This window comes from Geotrypetes seraphini, chromosome 6 (assembly GCF_902459505.1).
Source record: "Geotrypetes seraphini chromosome 6, aGeoSer1.1, whole genome shotgun sequence".
Taxonomy (NCBI): Eukaryota; Metazoa; Chordata; class Amphibia; order Gymnophiona; family Dermophiidae; genus Geotrypetes; species Geotrypetes seraphini.
This window is the reverse complement of record NC_047089.1, coordinates 210671353-210695754: the sequence shown is the minus strand read 5'-3', so window position 1 is coordinate 210695754 and position 24402 is coordinate 210671353. Positions and strand designations below refer to the sequence as shown.

Sequence of the window (24402 nt, the reverse complement as noted above, 5' to 3'; positions counted from 1 at the left end):
TAAGCACTATTCTATAAAAAGCGTTTGGCATGGAGAGCCCTTTATAGAATATGAGTTTAGCATCAATATTTATGATGCCTACATTTGAGTGCCACTTAGTCATGTAAACCAGCTTTATATGGCATGCACAAAAAAAAACTTGGCTGAAAATATATCAGTAAACCAATCTAATAGCCACAAAATATATTTTGCTGTCTGTTTTCAAGAATGCATGTTCTATAATACCTGAAGAAATGCTTAACTAAGGAGAAGCAAAAACCAGACCTATATATAAATTAACCATCAACTAGTGTCATGATATAAACATTATATTAATTGCTTATAAAATATACCAGGTCTGTTTATAGCCCTTTGCTTTTTATTCTGAAGAAGCCAATTTTGGTAAAGGAAATAAAAACATTTTCAGTGACATACAGCAAGAACTATAGGGTGACTGTGTTCCTACCTTTCTAATGTTCTTCAGTGTCCTCAGGCCCCAGCCACGTCTCTCTGTTTTGATCATTTCTGTCTCTGGATAGAGGCGCTGGGTGAAGCACTGATTCTGGCAGCGTTCCCCTGCAGGGCAAACCTGGGGATGACACTCGTACTGTAACATTTTGTTGAGACATTCTGAATCCAGGCCGCAAGGGTTTTCATCGCTTGGCTTGCAATTACACCGAGGGATCTCAGACAGGTCAGCCACTTGGATCTGTACTTTCCCGACAACCTTGTTGGTCTATGGCACAAAAGTTGAAATGTGGGTTTTAGATAAAAAAGTATGGGTCTTTAAAAGTCTGGATTAACTTCATGCTGTGAGCCTGGTTACTTTTAACATCTTGATGTGGCTTTAAACTAAAAATGTATGGCTATTTAGGTTTTGTGTTAGAAATATTATATTCTAATTTTTTTTTCTGTTCCAGTCAACTAAAATTCTATTGGGTGCTTAAAGAGATATCACAAAGGGGCCAATGTTCAAAAATAGCACCAACATTAACAGGTTGTTAATGCCAGGTTTACATGCAGGTTAGACAGAGTAGCGTGCTGAAACCATTAACACAGACCACATTTAAATGCGGTCATAACTATTCTGCAGCTATAACACCCCCCTCCCCCAAAGCTTCTCAGGCATGGTTAGAGCTGGAAATTTTATGCCAGGTTTGAAACAGAGCTAGAAGGATTGATTGAGTGGTGTCTAGCGGTACTCCTCTCCCTCCAACCCCACCACTCTGCCCCAGGCAGGCTTCTCCTAACAAAAAAAACCTGGTGGTCTAATGGCACCCCTCCCTTCTGGAGCATCAGCCTCAACCACAGCCCCAGACCCTCTCCAAAGCTTTAAAAAAATGCCCTGGTAGTCCAGGGACCCCCTGGCCACCTCCCTCCCAGTCACAAAATAGCCTGGTGGTCCAGTGACTCTCCTGGCCAGGCCCATCCAGTGGTCTCTCCTAGGCTAGGCCCAGAGCACCCAGTGGTCTCCCGTTAGGCCAGGTCTGGCTCAGCCCACCCAATAGTCTTCCACCTGCCAAGCCTGGACCTTCCAGTAGCCCCCTAGCTAGGTCAAGTCATGCTTAGCCAGCTTGGACCACCTGGTGCCCCCTCCCTTATATGGTAGCTGGGCCCTGCCCAGGGCATTCCAAGATGAACTCTGCTGGCCACCACAATTTTGAAGATGGCAGTCTAGAGACGCAGGAGTAAGTGGGCAATACTCTTGCTTCTTTCAAGGTACGGAGTATGGGGGATAGGTTGGGATAGCTAAGGAGACTGGAAGGGCTGGGCTGGTTAACCGGAGTAGGGGGTAGCTACCAGAGCAGGTCTTGTGATGATTGGAGGGACAGCTAGTGCACCACTGGTGCATTTATTTTAAGGCTGAGGTAAAGGGCGGGGGGGGGGGGAGGGGAATGAGTCAGATCTGCTTGGGTGCTGCTAGACACCAGGAATATGTTTGAAAGGGCAGGAATAGGTATTGGGTTGGGTTAGTGGTAAGAGGTTATTGCTGCAAGTTTTTTTTTAATGCCAACTTTCACATCATGTCTGAGCCAATCACTGCTCAGGCACAGACAGGAAAGGTAATTCTGAGTATCAATAGCAAATTATTGCCACAATTTAACATGGAATGAATTTGCATGCTCATTACTCTGAGCATGTTGCAGAAATTTTTCAGCATTAAGTTCACGGTAAAGTTTCACTCTACCACAAAGTTTTCAGCATCAGCCCCCCAGGGCCAGCCAGGACTAGGAACACCAAGAAGGAAGGACATGTCATGTTTAACTCTTTACCTCTTAAGCTGAGTTGGTAGCATTTTGCAGGCTGGTAACCCCTTCCCCCCTCCCACTACCACTACCACCACTAAGATTTACCATTATTTTGCCAGTTTTGGCTCTGGGAGACTCACTTTAATATGTTTATATGGTGGGGGCTTCCTTGAATTCCTTTCAATCTCTAATGCTTCTTTGCTTTCTCTTTGTGCTTTAAGCTCCTGGAAACGCTTTGCAGCTTCATCAAGTGCTGAACAAAAAAGGAAAAAAAAAAAAAAAAAATCACACAATTAAAAACATAGGAGGGGTGGAAAGGGACAAGAAGGCAAATGAGATTGGAATAGGAATAGAGAACAGTGTTATTAGCTACAATAATTTTGGCTGTGAAGAAAAAAATGTAAACAATGGTATGATATTAAGGATATATACTTTTGCTGGACGTAATATCAATCATTAAGATTCTTGGCCTTATGCTGATATAAGATAGTACAAATATATCACCTTGAGAGACCCAACTGTTAGTCCCTTTTCATGTCCAGCCTGCAGAAATGATAGGACTACTGATATCCGAGCCCTGCAGGGTTCCACAATGTTGAAATGTCTTCCAAGCCTTAGCATAAGCTGCAGCCGTTGTTGGCCTCTTAGTTCTAAGAGTAGTACCAAATGTCCCTTTCAGGCTAAAGCTGTGTGCCAACCCTGAGATGTCCTGTCTATCTGTTCAAATAGATTGTAAGCTTTTCTGAGCAGAGACCATCTATTGAATGTTAATAGCACTGTGTACGCCTTTCAGTGCTACAGAAATGATAAATAGTAGTAGTAGTAGTAGTAGTAGTAGTAGTAGTAGAGAGATCTGAAATATCCTCCTACCAAATGAGTCCACCAGTCTGGTCTCCCATCATGGGAGAGCAGAAGCATGAGACCTTGAACTATGAGAGCGCTTTATGGTTGATTATTGCTAAAGAATGATGTCACAGCTGAGTTCTATCGAAACCAGGACACTCTACATTGTGTCAATTCTTTTAGGAGATATTTGAACATAAGAACATAAGCAGTGCCTCTGCTGGGTCAGACCAGAGGTCCATCATGCCCAGCAGTCCGCTCGCGCGGCGGCCCATCAGGTCCAGGATCTGTATAGTAATCCTCTATCTATACCAGGGGTGTCCTACCTTTTGGCTTCCCTGGGCCACATTGCCTGAAAAAAATGTTTCTGAAGCCGCGCAAACGCTGCAGTAAGACAGAGGAGGGAGCCAGCAAGACGGTAAACACCCGGGGGCAGCAGAAGAAAACACTGCATGGCCCTCTAGTGGGGCTCTAAAGCTCGGGCGTACCACCCGCAGGGCATGGAGGAATATGTGGGTCCGGAGGCGATACTGAAACTTCCGGCTTCAGCGCAGCAGCCATGTCCCTAGGCACCAGTGCAAACAAGCCTTGCTCTCCAGTGTTAGAAGGAGTCCTGGGGCGAAGTCAAGAGTTGTCTGGCATAGCGGCGTTGAAGCGTCTGTCAATGAGGGTCCCGTCCTGACCGCGCCTTTGCGCTTCATATCAGGCTGGATGAATGGGAATATGAGTGTAAATCTAGCAAAGCTAGCAAACAAGGAGAGACCCGACTAACGCTCACCACCCATCGCCATCTTGGCCACTCCCCCCCCAGTTTTGCATTTTTGAATGAAAGTGCAGTAGTCAAACTTTTATTTGTTCAAGTCATTATTTCATCTTATTCACATTCATTTAGCATGTCTGCTTTGTTGTAGATTTCCATACACCTGCATCTAGGCACAAATTCACTTTTAGCCTTTCCCCAGTGTCACTTAACTCCTTTCCACTTCAGTGTATCACTGATTCTTGTGGCAGTGTGCTGGTAACAATCACTTCATAAGAATGAACCTCCATTTACCACTGCTTTCTGAGTCTTCTTGTTTCACCAACCTCTCTCTTGATTTATCTTCCCCCCCCCCTTTCCCCAATTTCCTAAGCTGGCTAGCCTACTCATTAGTCTTATGTGAAAGCTGAAGAGCTGGTGACCACAGCTTCATTTCTACAAACTCACAGAAAGCACAGTTACTTACCATAACAGGTGTTATCCAGGGACAGCAGGCAGATATTCTCAACATATGGGTGATGTCAACCATGGAGCCCCGATGTGGACAGCCTCACAAGCAGACTTGCTTGAAAAACTTTTAGAAATTTGTGCCTGCAGCACCGCGCATGCGCGAGTGTCTTCCCACCTGACGTAGGGCACACTTCTCCTCAGTTCAGGTAGCTAGCTAAGAAGCCAACCAGGGGGAGGTGGGTGGGTTGTAAGAATATCTGCCTGCTGTCCTTGGATAACACCTGTTACGGTAAGTAACTGTGCTCTATCTCAGGACAAACAGGCAGTATATTCTCAACATATGGGTGACTTCCAAGCTAACTAGAATGGGATGGTGGGAGTGTTGGCAATTCAGGAGAATAAATTTTGTAATACTGCCTGGCCAAAGTGGCTATCCCATCTGGAAAAAGAATCCAGACAATAATGAGAAGTGAATGTATGAACCAAGGACTAAGTGGCAGCTTTGCATATTTCCTCAATAGGAATAGATCTAAGGAAAGCTACAGATGCCGACATGGCTCTAACTTTATGGGCTGTGACTCGACCCTCTAGATGCAGTCCAGCCTGAGCATAGCAGCCAATCAGTTGGAGATGGTTCTCTTGGAAAATGGATGTCCCAACTTGTTTGGATCAAAGGATACAAAAAGTTGAGAAGATCTCTGTGGCTTAGTCCTTTGCAAGTAGAAAGGCAAAGCACGCTTGCAGTCCAGAGTATGAAGAGCTGTTTCTCCTGAATAAGAATGAGGTTTGAGAGGTGGTTTGACATTGAAAAGTTCTTTCATAAATCTGGAAACCACAGGATGAGCAGATAAAGGTTTCCCTTCCAATGGCTGATGGAAAGCAGTAATTGCACCGAGATGGACTCTAATAGAGGTTCATTGAGGCCCGATTGTGATAAATGAAACAGGTAATCCAGAACTGAAGACAAGGAGGTAGACTGAGGCTCATTGTGATGAAGAGCGCATTGAGGAGAAAACCTAGTCCATTTCTTGTTGTAGCATTGCCTAGTGGCAGGCTTCCTGGAAGCCTCTATAATATCCTGAACAGATTGAGAGAACTGTATGTTGGTAGTTATATTGAAAGGTACCAAGCTGTCAGGTGCAGAGACTGCAGGTTGGGATGAAGCAGAGAACCCTGACTCTGTGTAAGCAGAGACAGAAAAACTAGTAGAAGTAGTGGTTTCCTGCTGCTGAGTTGAAGTAGAAGGGAGAACCAAGGTTGTCTGGGCCACCGAGGAGCTGTCAGAATCATGGTGGCATGTTGTTGTTTGACGAGTGTCTTGAGAATTAGAGAGAAAGGAGGAAATGCATATAAGAATTGGTTTGTCCATTCCAGGAGAAATGCATCTGCCTTCAGGTGGTGAGGAGAGTAGATCCTGGAGCAAAACTGAGGCAGCTTGTTGTTGTGGGGAGATGCAAAGAGATCGATTTGAGGGGTTCCCCACTGAGAAAAATTTGATGAAGAGGCGATGAATTGAGTGTCTATTTGTGAAGTTGTAGAAGACAACTCAATTTGTCTGCCAGAAAGTTTTTCTCTCCTTGAATGTAGACCGCTTTCAGAAAGATGTTGTGAAGAACTGCCCAATTCCAAACTTTCTGAGCTTCCTTGCAAAGGGAGAGGAACTGTTCCTCCCTGCTTGTTGACATAGTACATGGCTACTTGATTGTCTGTACCAATGAGGACTACTTGATCGTGAAGATGTTGAAAAGCTTTGAGAGCACTGAAAATCGCTCTGAGTTCCAACAGATTTATGCGACTTCGACAATCTGTGATGGACCAATGACCCTGAGTACGGAGCTCATCGAGATAAGCCCCCCAAGCGTAGGTCGAGGAATCTGTCGTGAGGACCTTCTGATGAGGGGGCTTTTGAAACAGTAAACCTCTGGAGAGATTGGAAGAGAGCATCCACAAGTGGAGAGACTGTCTCAATGAAGGAGTGACTGTAATGTGCTGAGAGAGTAGGTTGGAAGCCTGTGCCCACTGAGATGCCAGGGTCCACTGAGAAATTCTGAGGTGAAGTCTGGCAAAAAGAGTCACATGAACTGTAGAGGCTATGTGACCTAGGAACACCATCATGTGTCTTGCTGAGAGTGACGTGAGGGATGATACCTTGAGACAAGTTGTATGAGAGTAGCCTGACGTTGTTGAGGAAGGAATGCTCTGAGTTGCACAGTGTCCAGTATAGCTCCAATGAACTGCAGGGTTTGAGAGGGCTGTAACTGGGATTTTGGAAAGTTTATTTCGAACCCCAAACTTTGGAGGAACCAAATAGTCCGTTGGGTCGCTTCAATAACCCCGAGATGTGGAATTTTTGATAAGCCAGTCGTCCAGGTACGGAAAAACCTGAAGACCATGGCTGCGCAGAGCTGCTGCTATTACAATCAGGCATTTGGTGAAAACTCTGGGAGATGATGCCAGGCCGAAAGGCAGTACACTGTATTGAAAATGATGATTTCCCACCCGAAATCTGAGAAACTTGCGGGAGGCTGGATGAATGGGAATATGAGTGTAAGTCTCTTTGAGATCCAGAGAGCATAACCAATCGTTGTGATCCAGAAGGGGATACAAGGATTCTAGAGTCAGCATCCAAAATTTTTCTTTGACAAGAAATTTGTTGAGAGCTCTGAGATCCAAGATAGGTCGTAGATTCCCCCATCTTCTTCGGGACAAGGAAGTAACGGGAGTAAAACCCCGTGCTCTGCTGTTCAAGAGGAACTTCCTCAATGGCCCGGAGACGAAGCAGAGCTTGAGCTTTCTGAAGAAGAAGGGTGGTCTGTGACAAATTGGAAGGATACTCTCTTGGAGGGAGAGATCTGGTGGAACCTGAAGGAAGTGAAGAGAGTAACCTTCCATGATTATTGTGAGGACACAGAGGTCGGATGTAATGAGTTCCCATCGTTGATAAAAAATGATGGAGATGACCTCCTATGGGAAGAGGAGAGGACAGAGGCAGAACAATTGAGGTTATGTCCTGTGTTAGATGGTCAAAAAGGCTGAGTGGACTTAGGGGCAGCAGGAGTCTGAGGCTTACGCTGCCGCTGTTGTTGTTGTTTCTTAGGAGGCAGCCTTGAATAGGGTGCTGCCTTCTGAGGATATCGCCTTTGATAAGATGGAGGAGGCCCATAACTCTTAGCAGTGGAAGGCTTCAGCTTAACTATAGAGGCAAACGATTTCTCATGCTCAGACAAACGTTTTGTAGCTGCATCAATCGAGCCATCAAACAGCTCATTCCCTTGACATGGGATGTTAGCCAGTCGATCCTGCAGATTTGGATCCATATCTACAGCTCGGAGCCAGGCTAGACGGTGCATGGCCACTGAGAACGCCATCACCTTGGAGGACATTTCAAAAGCATCATATGCCGCCTAAACCATATGCATGCAAAGTTGACCTAGAGTATGATGCATGTGTTGAAACTCTGGGAGCCGAAGTTTAGGTAGATACTTAAAGAAAGTAGGCATGGTGTTGACCCAATGCTTCAGATAGGATGTGAAGACAAAATTATAGTTCAAAATCCTATTCGTCATCATAGAATTTTGATACAGATGACAGCCGAACTTGTCCATGGTCCTTCCCTCCTGGCCAGGAAGAACTGTGGCATAAACTTTGACAGGATTGGTTCAAATTCTGACTACTACACACAAACCTCATGCATCTCATATACTGTAACTCAGCTAGATCAAAAGCCAAAGTAGTCAAGAAAAACAGGGCAGTATTCCAGAATTGAAAAAAAATCCATTTAGAAATTGCAGTAGAGGACTATTATTTGCTATTTTCTCATGGAGTGGACAATATTCTAAGTCATTTATATGGTAAAGTGTTTTACCCATGTTGATTGGCTGTCTAAAAACTGCCTCCTCAACCCCCTAAGAGTTTGCTCATAATTCCACAACATACATACTTTTAATCATTTTAAAGAAGACTCCACGAGAAGAGATTGATGGGAGAGTTGAGACTTCTCAAATCCTTTACAATGAACCATCTTGTAACGGGAGTCTAGCTTTGCTGGCACCGCAGGGATAGAATACAATGTATCCAGATTTCTCTTGAAAGTCTGAGAGAGAATGCCATTCATGGGTAATTTGAGAGAATCCCTAGGAGGATTAGGCATACCCAGCTCTTCCAAATACTCCTTAGAGTATTTTAAACCAGACTCCAATACAATGTTGAGATCTTTATTCATTTGGCATAGGAACTTAGTAAAGGACACTGGATCAGAAGAGGGATGGCCCTGTTGAGGTGAAGATGAACGCAAGCTCCTTGAAGTACCCCTTACAGCAGAGAAAGAAGGTGAAGTCCCTCTGGAATATTGGTAATGAAGATCTGAATCCATAGGCAAAGATGAAGATGAAAGTCTACTTCTGGAATGAATCGGAGAAGCAGAACGTTTTCGTTTTGAAGAACCAACTGATGAAGAAAACCTCGCAGGAGAAGAACTTGACTGGTGAGAATGCTGAGGTTTCACAGTAGATTTCCTCAACAAAGGAGTTGGTTGTTTCGAAGAGTCTCGATGCCTCGATAAACGAGGTCTGTCTTGAGAAGACGACCTAAACCTTGATAAATGCCTCAACAAATGATGTGGAGATGAACTGTGCCTCGAAGAATGAGGCAGTGATCTCAAATCCAGCCTCGATGTGGAATGTTGAGGAGTCCTCGCCCTGGGCCTCGAAGAAGGCAATGCCTTATGTTGAGAGGTAGGGCTAGAAGTTGAAGATTTAAGTCAAAACACTTGCAAGGACTCGACACCTTGAATAGAATGTTCAGGTTGGACTCGAGGCACTCTCAAGGACTCGACTACTTGTAATACTGCTGAGTGCTCAGGCTGGACTGCAGGAAGCAGGGTCAAGGCAGGAGTCAATTTGGAAAGCATGTTACCAAACTCCTGATGCAGAATAGTTTCCAACATATTCTGCAAAGCCAGCACCGAGACCACTGGAGCTGGTACAATTGGTGTGGCTATGGACTCTGTGGAAGATGACCTGGAGGAAGAGTGTTGCCTCGATTTTGAGGCCCGTTTTTTGGAAAGGCTCGGAGCCACCGGTTCTACTAAGGTTGGCATGGGCTGTGACTCCTGAAGGGCTGGCCTAGAGAGCTTACCTGATGGAGACACTGAGGATAACAGCCCTTTTGGGGACGATTTAGTAGACTTCCCCAAGGATAAGGATTTTCCCATCAAGGAAGGCATGAACGAGGTCGAGGTTGAAGCTTTGGGCCCCGCAGAAGACTTCAATGGGGTTAAAGTCGCAATCAGGGTCGAGGTTTTTGCTGAAGAAAGTTCCATGCCCCCAAAGATTTTTTCAATTTGAACTTGACGACGTTTAAGGGCTCGATTTTGAACTGTAGCACAGCGGACGATGGTCAGTACCTAAACACTGCACACACCACTTATGTGGGTCAGTGATTGAAATCGCGTGTTGACACCGGCTACACTTCTTGAACCATGTGACCGACCAGGACATTTATTGAAAAATGGCCGCGGCTGAGGCCACGGAACAGGCCCTGCCGTGACACACATGAAAAAAAAATCACTCAAAACTTTAAAAAAAAATAAAAACACAAGCAATGCAGTGACTCTGTAAGAAAAAAAAACCCAAACCATGAGCCGCAGCGATGAGAAAGCAAGAAAATAACCAATTCTCGCGCAGAGCCTCTCAGCTCCACGGAAAGCTTAGAACTGAGGAGACGCTGAGGAGACCCGTGCCCTAAGTCGGGCTGGAAGGCACTCGCGCATGTGCGGTGTGGCAGTCGCGAACTTTCTAAAAGTTTTTCAAGCAAGTCTGCTTGTGAAGCTGTCCGCATCGAGGCTCCGTGGTTGACGTCACCCATAAGTTGAGAATATGCTGCCTGCTTGTCCTGGGATAAAATGTCATTGCTAAGGAAAACTGAAGTTGTGTTGAAACTTAGACATGAGAAGCACACTGAACATATTTCAAGCTGGACAAACACACATGCACTTTAGTAAATTTTATTCTGTACTACTAATAATGTAAATATTTACCTTTCCTGAAGGTCTTGTTAATGCTAGTTTGTCCCTCAGCAAAGCTTTTGTCTCCTTCCACGTAAGGGAACACTCTGCCTTGGTGTACCCAGTAGTAGTCATGAGACCCAAAGAAAAACACTGGGAAGTCCCCGATGTCATGTTTCAGGCCCTGTATGTTGAGTGGCACTGACCTAGGGCTACAGATCTCAGCTGGCCACCACCTGAAAGGCAGAATGTGTGGTGGTTAAATTCACAGAGTATTCAGGCTGATGGGAAGGATCCATAGTTCTCTAGTTGATCTCCTCTTGGAAGTGCTCTATTTTGAACGTTTCAGTTCTTTTCTCTACAGATTCTAGCATCAGCACTCATGCTTTCTCCATTCCTAATTGCCAGATCATAAAACAAAGTTTTAGGTAATGTTAGCTGCTATTATCTCTTTCACCTTATGGCATCTATTCTAGAAGACTCTTCAAATTCTGACTACTACACACAAACCTCATGCATCTCATATACTGTAACTCAGCTAGATCAAAAGCCAAAGTAGTCAAGAAAAACAGGGCAGTATTCCAGAATTGAAAAAAAATCCATTTAGAAATTGCAGTAGAGGACTATTACCGTATTTTCGCGGATATAACGCGCGCGTTATACGCGTTTTTACCTACCGCGCATACCCCTCGCGCGTTATATGCCTGAGCACGGTATACAAAAGTTTTTAAACATAGTTCCCACCCCGCCCGACGCCCGATTCACCCCCCCCCAGCAGGACCGCTCGCACCCCCACCCCGAACGACCGCTCGCACGCGCTCCCACCCGCACCCGCATCCACGATCGGAGCAAGAGGGAGCCCAAGCCCTCTTGCCCGGCCGACTCCCCGACATCCGATACATCCCCCCCGGCAGGACCACTCGCACCCCCACCCCGAAGGACCGCCGACTTCCCGACAATATCGGGCCAGAAGGGAGCCCAAACCCTCCTGGCCACGGCGACCCCCTAACCCCACCCCGCACTACATTACGGGCAGGAGGGATCCCAGGCCCTCCTGCCCTCGACCCAAACCCCCCCCCCCCCCCAACGACCGCCCCCCCCAAGAACCTCCGACCGCCCCCCCAGCCGACCCGCGACCCCCCTGGCCGACCCCCACGACCCCCCCACCCCCCTCCCCCGTACCTTTGGTAGTTGGCCGGACAGACGGGAGCCAAACCCGCCTGTCCGGCAGGCAGCCAACGAAGGAATGAGGCCGGATTGGCCCATCCGTCCTAAAGCTCCGCCTACTGGTGGGGCCTAAGGCGCGTGGGCCAATCAGAATAGGCCCTGGAGCCTTAGGTCCCACCTGGGGGCGCGGCCTGAGACACATGGTCGGGTTGGGCCCATGTGCCTCAGGCCGCGCCCCCAGGTGGGACCTAAGGCTCCAGGGCCTATTCTGATTGGCCCACGCGCCTTAGGCCCCACCAGTAGGCGGAGCTTTAGGACGGATGGGCCAATCCGGCCTCATTCCTTTGTTGGCTGCCTGCCGGACAGGCGGGTTTGGCTCCCGTCTGTCCGGCCAACTACCAAAGGTACGGGGAAGGGGGGCGGGGGTGTCGTGGGGGTCGGCCAGGGGGGTCGCGGGTCGGCTGGGGGGGCGGTCGGAGGTTCTTGGGGGGGGCGGGCGTTGGGGGGAGGGGGGTTTGCGTCGAGGGCAGGAGGGCCTGGGATCCCTCCTGCCCGTAATGTAGTGCGGGGTGGGGTTAGGGGGTCGCCGTGGCCAGGAGGGTTTGGGCTCCCTTCTGGCCCAACTACACAAAGGTACGGGGAAGGCGGGTGGGGGTGTCGTGGGGGTCGGCCAGGGGGGTCGCGGGTCGGCTGGGGGACGGGCGGAGGTTCTTGGGGGGGGCGGTCGTTGGGGGGAGGGGGTTTGCGTCGAGGGCAGGAGGGCCTGGGATCCCTCCTGCCCGTAATGTAGTGCGGGGTGGGGTTAGGGGGTCGCCGTGGCCAGGAGGGTTTGGGCTCCCTCCTGGCCCGATATTGTTGGGGAGTCGGCGGTCCTTCGGGTTGAGGGTGCGAGTGGTCCTGCCGGGGGGGGGGGGATGTATCGGACGTCGGGGGGGGCATCAGGCTTTCAGGATGGGGACAGACCTTCAAGGGGGGACAGGACTTCAAGGGGGGACAGTGCACGGAAAGTCAGGGGGGGTGAACGGAGAGTTGGGACAGCGCACGGAAAGTCAGGGCAGTGCACGGAAGTCAGGGGGGGGTGAACGGAGAGTCGGGACAGCGCACGGAAAGTCAGGGCAGTGCACGGAAGTCAGGGGGGGTGAACGGAGAGTCGGGACAGCGCACGGAAAGTCAGGGCGGGCGAAAGGAGCGTCGGGCATCATGCGCGGTATACCCGTGAGCGCGGTATACAAAAGTTTTTGTACATATCATCGTGATTTCTGCGCGCTATACCCGTGTGCGCGTTTTACACGGGTGCGCGTTATATCCGCGAAAATACGGTATTTGCTATTTTCTCATGGAGTGGACAATATTCTAAGTCATTTATATGGTAAAGTGTTTTACCCATGTTGATTGGCTGTCTGAAAACTGCTTCCTCAACCCCCTAAGAGTTTGCTCATAATTCCACAACATACATACTTTTAATCATACTGAAATTAGGCAATCCAGTGGTGAATCTAGGCTGGGGGAAGGAAAGTACACATGTATGTTGCATTTTCAACTATACACACATGCACATTTCCAGCAAGTTACTGTGTACTAGGTTCCCTGCAGAAAAATGAGAATGGTTATAAGCAGGCACCCTCTTTCCCTGGTTCCTCCTCCTTCCATAATGCAGGGGCTGCTTGGGTAGAACTTAAACCAGTCATGCAGTATTGTCTGGCAGCCTAGATCAGACTGCCCTAAGAATCGTGATGTATGTATTTTATGTTTACAACATCAGGAGGAGTGGAGGACAAAATCAAAATGCAAAAATGGTTACTCTCCACTAATGCCGCAAGAACATCACCGCATTGAAAGGAGACAAAAGAAAAAGCCTCAGTTTATAGTAAGTCAATAATGTAGCTTGACCCTACTTTAACGACCATCATAGGCATAAAAAACTTTTGTCCCTTTATTGAGCAGGGAAATTATTTAGTTTATGTGTGTGATACTAACTAATCACTTTAGTATGTGGGGTTTAGCTATAAGCAGGCCAACCTGCCACATCAAACATAGAAAGATCTTTTTCCTCTGCTTATTCAAGCCCTGAAGCAGTGAGTAATTTTCCATGAAACGATCGTTGGCCTGCTTATATCTAAACCCCATTATACCATATACTAAAGTGATTAGTTAGGCATACCTCAACTCACACTGGCTTCCAATTCCAGCAAGAATACTATTTAAATTCTACTGTCTACTATTTAAAACCATAAACAGCGACAGCCCAACCTACCTGAACAACCACCTCATCCAAACTACATCAACTAGACACAGGAAAACCCACACTCCATTCATGCACCCTCCAATCAAAGAAGTCAAACGGAAAAAAACTATATGATGGCCTCCTAGCCACACAAGCAGCAAAACTCGACAACCTAATCTCCTATCTACTAATTATGACCCCAGACTACAAAACATTCAGAAAAGAAGTAAAGACGCTACTTTTCAAGAAATTCCTGCAAACGACTTAATACCGCTAGCTCCTTCCCACTTCCTAATACCTTCCCAATTCCCCAAAGCAACCTCTTCTACTCTTTATCTCCTCTAGAAATTACCAAATACCTTCTTCTTGTAATACGTTTTTGTAATTCTTTTGTAATCCACCTTGAACTGCAAGACAATGGCGGAATAGAAATCTCTAATGTAATGTAATTAGTTAGTATCACACATAGAAACTAAACAATCTCCCTGCTCGACAAAGGGACAAAAGTTTTTATGCCTATGATGGTCGTTAAAGTAGGTTCAAGCTACATTATTGACTCTCTATGAACTGAGGCTTTTTCTTTTGTCTCCTTTCAATGCGGTGGCGTTCTTTGCGGCATTAATGAAGAGTAGCCAATTTTTGTATTTTATGCTTCTCACTGAGCTGTTCATTTCTTTAAGGCTTCCTCGTCAATGCTATATCTACAGGTGATCAGCACAACTGTAATGGCAACCCTGTCTCTAAATCCAAGTTTTCATTCATAGGCAAGGCTCAAGGAATCATCAGCAAAGCACCAAAATGACAGTATTCTCCCAATCTCTGCTTTCTCTTCTCAAATCCACTCAATACTAAGCAGCTAGGACTCACAGTGTTAAGAGGTGCAATGATATGTTAATATTGTGCAACTTTCTGCCATACTGTTTTTATTATTTCTACCATGTTGTAAGTATATACAGTGTTGTGTAAGATGATTCATATAACTAGATTATCCCTGTTCCCAGTCACAGCTTTACCCAGACAGGCTCTCCAGTTCTAAACTATGCTGCCAATGAATATGCAGCAAAGAATGAATTAAAGCTCTGTTTCTTATTCTTGCCCATTATTGTTCAGAAATACCAGTAGCATTTATTAAATTATTAGAGAACAGGTATCAATCTCATACTTGTATTTAACAGAAAATCTAGAAAACAAAGCAGTGTACTTTGTGAAGAGCTCAGTTGTCCTTTGTCTGTGTAGAACTGTGTGGAAAAAAAAAGAGCTAGATCTGTGCAGTTAACATAGGGTTTAAAGTCTGAATTCTATTTAGTGCTTTATGGTTTTAAAATGTCCATTTAGATGCCATGTATATTTCACAGAAAAACCTCTGTAGGACATTGTTTACACACATACTGTATATATATATTTCCTATATAATAAAACGCTAGCCACGCATGCGCACTCAGACCTGTGTGATCTGTGATCCATGATCTGTAGGTCCGTGGCCAGAGTGCGTATGCGGCAGCCAGAGAAAGCGGGAGAAACACCCTTCAGCTCCTCCAGGCGCGGCTCCTCTCATGATTCTCGAACTGCAGCAGGCGGGGATCAAGAAAGGAGCCGAGGCGTCGGCTTTCAATTAAATGAACATTTCGCCCACAACTCCAGGCGGCTGTCGGCGGAGGGCAGACGCAGGGCCAGGACGGAGAGCAGCTGCATCGCAGGAATCTCCTTGGCATTACCCAGGCGGCCTGTCGGATGCAGGAATAGGAGCGACCAGGTAAAAAAAAACCAAAAACAACCAACCGAGCAAGCCGGGCCTGTGAGAAAGCGCTGGAGGCCCGGGCCGGGCTGCGGACGGGGATGGAGCCGGGGCGGTGAGCCTTCCTTGCGGCTGCCCGCTGAGGCGAATGCGCTGCTTTTAGGCCCAGGTTGCGCTGGGGCGGGGAGGCTGCGGGTGAGGAACGTCCTGGTCGCTGCCGGCAAGCAGGAGAGTGCAAAATCACAGCACATAAATTCAAAATTGCCAGTTAATTTATAAGCTCTGTCTCATAATTGAGCCGGCCACACCGCGGGATGGGAGGGAAAGGGGGCTGCTTTGGGGGAGGGGTGTGCTGCGAGGCAGACAGCTTTGCTTGGGGGGAAGATAGAAGAGGGGCCATGGACAAAGTCAGGGAGGAACTGGAGGGAGAGAGGGAAAAGGGGCTGCTTTGGGGGAGGGATATGCTGTGAGGCAGACAGCTTTGCTTGGGGGGAAGAGAGAAGGGGGGCCACGGAGACACAGTCAGGGAGGAACTGGAGGCAGAGAGGGAAAGGAGGCTGCTTTGGGGGAGGGGTGTGTTGGGAGGCAGACAGCTTTGCTTGGTGGAGGAAGACAGAAGGGGGATACACGGAGAGACAGTCAGGGAGGAACTGGAGAGGGAGAGGGAAAGGGGGCTGCTTTGGGGGAGGGGTGTGCTGGGAGCCACACAGCTTTGGGGAGAAGACAGAACAGGGGCCACGGAGAGACAGTCAGGGAGGAACTGGAGGCCGAGAGGGAAAGGAGGCTGCTTTGGGGGAGGGGTATGTTGGGAGGCAGACAGCTTTTCTTGGGGAGGGGAGACAGCAGGGCCCCACAGAGAGACAATCAGGGAGGAACTGGAGGGGGAGAGGGAAAGGGGGCTGCTTTGGGGGAGGGGTGTGCTGGGAGCCACACAGCTTTGGGGAGAAGACAGAAGAGGGGCCACGGAGAGACAGTCAGGGAGGAACTGGAGGCCGAGAGGGAAAGGAGGCTGCTTTGGGGGAGGGGTATGTTGGGAGGCAGACAGCTTTGCTTGGGGGAGGGGAGACAGAAGGGCCCCACAGAGAGACAGTCAGGGAGGAACTGGAGGGGGAGAGGGAAAGGGGGCTGCTTTCTAGCACCCGTTAATGTAACGGGCTTTAACACTAGTATATATATATATATATACACACACACACACACACACACACACCGTGTGCCTTGTAAACCAAGCTTGCCTCGCTGTACGAGCGCCCCCCCCCCCACGATCCGGCATCCCCCCCCGTGATCTTACATCCCCCCCCCCCCCGAGAATGGCAATGACATCCCTTACCCCGACTGGGCACCACTGCTGGTGCCCGAAGATCCTCCCTCTTCTGGCGCGGCCTGGGCTGGGCGGTGCATCGGAGATCCTCCCTCTTCTGGGCTGGGCCGGGCTGGACTGGCTTTGAGCATTTGCGCATGGTGCTAAGACTCAGCCCCAATGCTCCCAGGCTGCGTCTTAAAGGAATTGCATGCAAAATTAGCAGCTGCCCCCTGAGGAACCCCTTTACACATACCTTTACCAGTGCCCTGCACCCTAAAGAACCTCCCCAATCACATATACCCCCACTCCCTCCCGATCTATCTTGCAAAATCCATGAGGTTTAGTGAAGACAGGAATGATCCTCAGTCTCTCCTGCTGATGCCAGGTTCAAAATGACAGGAGAAACCCCTAGCAGTAGTGTCATGGTATCTCCTCATTTGTAAGTCTACTATTAGGGATCACTGATGCCGTTGTAAATCCAGCACCAGCAAGGGATCTCTCCTGCCCCAACTTCACTGGAACCCCCCCTGAGATTTTGCAAGATAGACCCAGAGGGTTTATAGAAGGACAGGGGATTTGGGGGAATTGGAGGTTCTTTGGGACAGGGAGGACATCCGGAAGAGGAATGGGATGGCAGCTGCTGTTTTCAAGCACCAGCCCCTTTAAGAACTAGCCTGGGAGCATAACACAGTTTGCAGTGTTCACAACAAGCAGTGCTATTCATGCATTTGCATCTCTCTACTGGAGATCACACAGAATGTTAAACTAACTTGCATTATGGAAATATTAACCAATAAATTGCCCTTTAACAGCAAAAAGACACAAATAATGCACACTATGGCCCTAATTCATCGCAATAACTATGCCCTTCATTGACAAATTAACTTATAAAATTGAGAAGGGTGCGATTATGTAACTGCTGTCACAAAACTTGCCTGTAATTTCCAAGCTTCACCCAGACAATCTGCTTGTAGCGTAGTTTTTTGCCAGCCTTACAATCGTTACAGTTCCAGCATCCCTCTGGCATCTCTATGCTCAGACAATCAGGGTGGAAGGAAGCTGGGCATGACTCGCAGCACAAAAGTTTTCCACCTTCACACAAAACAGACAAGTGGCAGTTTTAAAATCGCCAGTATGGAAAGCAGAGGCGGATACTCTTATATGCTGAGCATTAGAGAAAAGGCCAGCATATGGGATTAAGTCAAAGCTATGATACTGGGATGAGAGAAAAAGGACTACAGATCAATGGCTACAATTGCCTTTTTATTTATGACCAATGTAGCAAAGATGTTAAGATGGAAAACCCACCACTAACTAATGCCACATCTAGTGGCTACTTTATCACCAACTTCTCGCCATTCTGTGGTTCTGAAGAAAAATGTCGACATCAGGACCATTATTGTGCTTTCACTAGTGTCACTAATCTTAGCTTACATGACAGTTTTATTCTGTTAATCAGTTCTGCCACAGCTTCCTTTTTACAACCTTTACTTCATTTTAGACAGGGAGAGAATGTCCCATTTAACCATTTAATTTTTCTTGGCCTTTTTTTGCATCCAGCATTTTCTTGACTTAATCCCTTAGCATTAGTTAGTGAGTATGAATTAAAAACATGCCTATCAGTTTGACTGCTGTATTTCTGGTTGCACAGAAATACAGAAAGGCAGACAGGCTGATAAACTTGCAGCCACAGCAGTGTGCAATTGATCATGAGCTCGAGTAGACAAGCTACATACAGCGAATGTGCCAATTTCTCTCCTAGTAGCGCACTATGACTAGTAATCAAAAGAAAGAACAGCACAAATGCACACAAAATTATACTTTGCTAAGTTTCCCTCAAGCTTGAGAGATGCCAGTTCACTAGTGTTTCTTGCTTTGTGCTTATCACATGATTTCTTAGTGAACAGGCTCCCAAAATCTTAGTGCAATTCTCTGATCAAACTTAATGAAATACAGTCCCTTATAGACTATGAATCAAAATCTCTCTTAGTTGCAATTGTCAGGACCAGATTTAAATCAGACCTCTCTGAAGAATGTTATAATAAATACTGTATTTCATTACAGTGAACCAAAGAGTCTTGTAATTTTAAAGCCAGTGTCATCATCACCCAACATAAAAATGGTGTACGTTCAAAAATTGTTTAAAAGATTATGTTTTGAGATGTAAACTTCTAAACTCTTGATCAGAAAATCTTCCCACCAAAGATTATCAGTACCATTTGCTTTTGAAAAATTGTTGCAAAACACAGCAGGAACACTACTTACTTAGGGCTCCTTTTACAAAGGCGCGCTAGCGGTTTTAGCTTGCGCTTAGTGCGTGCTAGCCACTACCGCCTCCTTTTAAGCAGGCAGTAATTTTTTGGCTAGCGCGCGCTAATCTTGTGCGTGCGCTAAAAACGCTAGCGCACCTTAGTAAAAGGAGCCCTTAGTAAACATTCACCATCTATATTTCCTCTGCCACATAATTACACATATCTAAGATGCCAGTGACTTGAACCTGTTCTTTTTTAAGTCACTTTTAGATGTTTTAGAAGGACGTTTAATCTTAATTCAGAGGAAATACAGACCCAGCATAATTACTGAAACAACAGGTGAGAACAACACCAATAACAAAATAAGAAATACAAAAAAAAATAATAAAACCAAACAGCAGCAAAACCAAACTATTTCAGTGCTAAGCAAGGCAGCTTTATTTCAAAAGAAAACCATGCTTTGTGAGGAGAGTACAGTACTTTAAAAGTAAGATGCAGCTAGAAATTACACTATCCCTAAACCTACCAAAACCCATCACGGAGTAATTTTTTGTTTGTTTTTTTTAGTTTACATTAAAAAAAAATTCTTCAAACTGTGCTTCCTCAAACCACAATCCCCTTCAACTTCTGGGATCTCTGGGCAAGGAGGGTCTCACAAACTGCTTCACATTCACCAGACCCAACTGGTCTGTATTGGCTGTGATGTCATAATTGACATCACAGGTGCACAAACCAAGTGGCCTCCACATTATGTGAGGTAATTCACGACATGGTTACTTTGAGGGATTATGCGGGAGGAAGGGAAGCAGCTTAAAAGAATTTAAAATATAAACACACCTTGTCACTACTAAGGGTGCATGTTAAATAGTAGTAGTACTTTTGAAATACTGCACAGTACACAAAGGAAAAGTTTTCTTTTAATGATGCATTTTAGGCAACTGTTTATTGCGGAAGCTCAAGCAAATGCAGGGCTCAAAATAATTTCAAGCGACCCTCAATAGGGGCAGGAGAAACTACCTGTAATAGATAGTCTAACCCTCAGAGGGACACGGGGATGGAGAAAGCTGCAAATGCTAGTTTAGGAAGCATTGGCTCAGAGTATATACAGATGGATGGGTGCAATTTGCCTTTATGCTGCATGCAGGCAGCAAACATAAAACTGTAACTGGTCAGAAATACTGTAGTGTTTTGGAGAAGAGGAGTTATTACTGAAAAAGAAAACAAAGGAAAACAAAATAAACCTTACCTAACAGCCAGCAGCAAGTCAACCTTTGAAAAATGAAAGGTATCTACTCTAGTATGTTATGTATATACTGTATGTTATCTATTTATTTATTGCGGTACGTTCTTTTAAAGTTTTTGTACAAATTGGCCAACCATAAGAAATTTGCAGAAGGGAGATTATAAGAGGCAAATGAAAAACGTATCTCCATTGCAAAAATGTTCTGAATTAAAACTTATTGCTCCTTTTTGAGTGGGAGAGATGTATAAGACAATAGCATTTTTTTTGACCCACTTAAACTAAACTACGTTATGATAGGGAGCACTGGAAACTTGAAATTTAAATTTTTAAAGCTTCCCTCTCTTGGATTTATAGAAGCCCAGGACAGCTAGATTGGCACAGCTATCAAAACATGAAACACACATCCTGGCATTTTGATTTATCTGTGAAATGTTGGTTTTGAACATGCTTGCCCTTTTTTCTAGCATGATTTTGCAGAACTAAATAATCAGTACTTGTACCAATGGCCTCTGCAACAGAATACTCAAGATTGGGAGAGAATAAAGGGAGCTGCTGTGGCAGGGAAAGGTCAGAAGTATGGAGGGAAGAAGGAAGGTAGAGTGGCCAAGACTAATAGCCACAGTAAGGACCAGAAGCCTTAAGAAATGTGTAAAACAACAGGCTTCTCTCTTATATACTTCACCCACTGAAAACTTAGAAGGCATTCTAGGAGCCCAGGGCCACAAGACATTGCCTCCTTTTTTTTTCATCATATGTTAGCTCTATGTGCACTACAAAAAAACAAATGCTTATCTTTAAACATATGTTCTGTGAGACATCTCTGGATTCATACCCTTTGAAACATAAGAACATAAGAATTGCCGCTGCTGGGTCAGACCAGTGGTCCATCGTGCCCAGCAGTCCGCTCCCACGGTGGCCCTTAGGTCAAAGACCAGTGCCCTGAGTCTAGTCTTACCTGCATACATTCTGGTTCAGCAGGAAGTTGTCTAACTTTGTCTTGAATTCCTGGAGGGTGTTTTCCCTTATAACAGCTTCCGGAAGAGCATTCCAGTTTTCCACCACTCTCTGGGTGAAGAAGAACTTCCTTATGTTTGTATGGAATCTATCCTCTTTTAACTTTAGAGAGTGCCCTCTTGGAGAGGGTGAACAACCTGTCTTTATCTACTAAGTCTATTCCCTTCATTATCTTGAACGTTTTGATCATGTCCCCTCTCAGTCTCCTCTTTTCAAGGGAGAAGAGGCCCAGTTTCTCTAATCTCTCACTGTACGACAACTCCTCCAGCCCCTTAACCATTTTGTCAACTTTCTACAAGCTTCAAAGTTATTTGAGAATCTAAACCTCTCAGAGGGCTCAGGTAAGGAAAATGAAAACACTAATGAGCATCTTTCTTTGGACAAAATTTGTCTACTAAGATGTGTAGTCCTTTGGAGCTGCTAGCTCTTGACTTAATACAGTCCCCTAAATGAACAGAATTCTCCTCCATTGCAAAAACTAATCATCTAATGCAAAATGTCTCAGTAAATCCTATTCTCCTCTTACACCCAAGGGCTCCACTAATGCCACTGAAGCAGCTGTCAATTTTATCATAATGCACAACAACTAATGAATTTTGGACCCAGTACTCTAGGATGCTAGGTTTGTTCAGTTAGAAGAAAATTCACCTGCTGGCTTTCGAGTAACAAATCGTTTGGCTAAACCCAGCTTAGGGTAGCCCCTAACAAGGCCAATGCAGCACTTTTAAGCAACTGCACATATACTGCTTACAGTTTTGTTGCAACCAACCAGATATCGCTAAACCTTTATCATTTCTAGCAATAGGATAGAATGGCTCTGGTTTGATTTTCCCCCTAAGGGATTGGAATATTACTGTTAGTGGTGATTAGTTTCTTCCTGTCTGATGCCAGGCATTTTTCTTTCTTTTTTTTTTACTGACTGTGCAGACCTCATCTTGGAGAAATTAATACAAGGTTACCCAGTGCCATGTGTATTTCTGAGGAAGTGGGTAGGGAGGTGTGTAATTATATAATTATTTTAAGCCCTTGAATATTTTGCTGGCAATATAGAAAATAAATCCCCCCAAAATTAAAGAAACCCCCCCAAATAAAAACATATTCACATTAACAGACACAGCAAAAGCAACAGGTCATGCCAGTCAAGCAAAGGTTTATGATTGCTTTATTAATTGAAAAGAAAAAAAGGAAGAAAAAAATAGAAATATTAGAGAAAGACGAGCTATTTTTTTTTTTTGGTTACCTTTCTCACATTTCTTTTTGGAAGCTGACGAAGAAGAAGGAATCATAGGTAATTTCATCAACTCTGCACGATTTGATTCATTCAGAAGGTAGTGGGACTTAAAGGCATATGTACTGAACAGGGGCTCTGAATGGTCCTGCACTATTAGCCCTATACGAAACAAACAGAAAGAGATGAGTTGCAATGAAACTACCCATGATTCCACAAGGAAAAAAAAGAAAACAAAACAAAAAACTAAACCAACACCTGCTATGCATGTATGTCTGAAAAGTTGTAAAGTAAAGATAAATATGAAGAAAAGAAAAATGAAGGAAAAATGATGAAATCTATTAAAGGAAATGTATTGTCAAGTTTAATTCATAAAAAGGTCCCAAAACAAAACAAGAGAAATGGTATGGTAATGAAACTGAAAATTAAAAATAGAATAAAAATTGTAATTCTATCATATCTTCACCTATGCTGGGTACTTTATTTTGATTTATGTGCACACTTATTGGAAAACCAGCAGAAAGTATCAAAAACATACACTACTGTAATAGGTTTTTTAGGGGGAGGGAGAGCCCATTGCTATATACTGTACCAGGTGAGGGAAAATTCTAAGGCTACTTCAGATATAATGACACAATGCATAATCCAGATGTTAACAATGTCAGACCTTTGCTTAACATCTGGCTGCTACATCATTGGCCTAAAATGATGACATGGTATAAAGACACAATGACACACATACAGAGTAATATTACCTATTAAGATCCAGATTCTGCAAAAGGTGCCATTATCGGGCAGCACTTCCAAACATCGCACCGTTGACATGTCAATCATGCAATGACACCATTTGCAGAATCATGGCTTTGTGAAAGGTAGGCACAGGAAATGTAGGCCAGGGTTCTAAAAGCTTACATTTCCAGCAATTACCTTTCATGAGCATTGGGTTTACAGTGGTGCCTAACCGCACCTAGGGCCACTTCTGGCATTAACCACACCCATAGTGGCCTTAGGTGCTTGCAAGGCGTCTCCTTAGATGGTAGAATGGTGCCATTTTTTATGGCATTTTAATTGTGGGGGGCACAGTCAATTACTGAACAGATTGAACCAATTAAAACAATTAAGTTAGGCAGAGTTACGGTGCCATTATTAGAATCTGGCCCCACGTGAATACATTTTGCAGACTGGCAAATGTTATCTGAATAAATGGAAATTTAAAAAACAGACAGTTACAGCAGTGAAAAGCATTCATAGTGTGTACTGTGGAGTGAGAGTTCTGACTTTGGAATATAGCACAGCAGGGTGGGTTTACAGTCGCCCTCAGGTACAATGAAGTTTTGATTCCATGATCCAACAACGCCTCCTCATGGTATTAACATAGTATACCAGTTTTTTTTTTCAAAATAAGTTATTATCTATGTTCAGCTTATTCTTGCTCTACAATGCCTTGAGTGAGTTTCTTTAAAAAGGTGGTAAATAAACCCTAATTAATTAAGGAAGTCATTTCTCAACAATTTGTGTTGCTGGTAAACAATAGTTAAATACCAATATAGTTAAATACCAATTCATGATGCTGAGGATGGAATAGCTTGAGAATTTATGTGATGATTAAGATGTATCAATGTTCTAATTGTGGAAATCATCATCCACAAAAAGCAGAACGGAGTAAGGGCAAGCATTCAGAACCAAGAAAGCGATAAGTGCTGATCTCTCAAAAATAAGCAAAGGCAGTTAGAGGTCTATGGAGAATTACAGCTTTCAAAACTGCTAAGCTGGTACATCACATGTGTACGCAAGACATCAGACATTATTTCTGACTAGTTGTTCATGCAGCAGAAAAAACAAGGGGTATGGTATTTTTAGTAAAAAGAAAAAGAAAACCCAGTGATATATATATATAAAGATGTCAGGACTCAATCACCTCCTCTTATTAGTCTTATTGTGCAACAGACAT

The 24402-nt window shown here is 45.1% G+C and overlaps 1 protein-coding gene across 6 annotated transcripts in view; it reads right to left on the bottom strand.

Annotated features, from left to right (window-relative positions):
- The window catches only part of NSD3 (nuclear receptor binding SET domain protein 3), a 247944-nt gene that overhangs the window by 27226 nt on the left and 196316 nt on the right, over window positions 1-24402 (bottom strand). For 4 of the 6 annotated variants that reach the window (XM_033948594.1, XM_033948593.1, XM_033948592.1 and 1 more), the window contains 5 exons: window positions 22464-22613; window positions 17650-17806; window positions 10319-10521; window positions 2369-2481; window positions 446-715 (listed from right to left, as the gene is read on the bottom strand). In XM_033948594.1, coding sequence (XP_033804485.1) covers window positions 446-715; window positions 2369-2481; window positions 10319-10521; window positions 17650-17806; window positions 22464-22613 — 893 coding nt within the window. The remainder of the gene's footprint in view (window positions 1-445; window positions 716-2368; window positions 2482-10318; window positions 10522-17649; window positions 17807-22463; window positions 22614-24402) is intronic. The other 2 variants (XM_033948596.1, XM_033948597.1) reach the window with 1 other exon arrangement.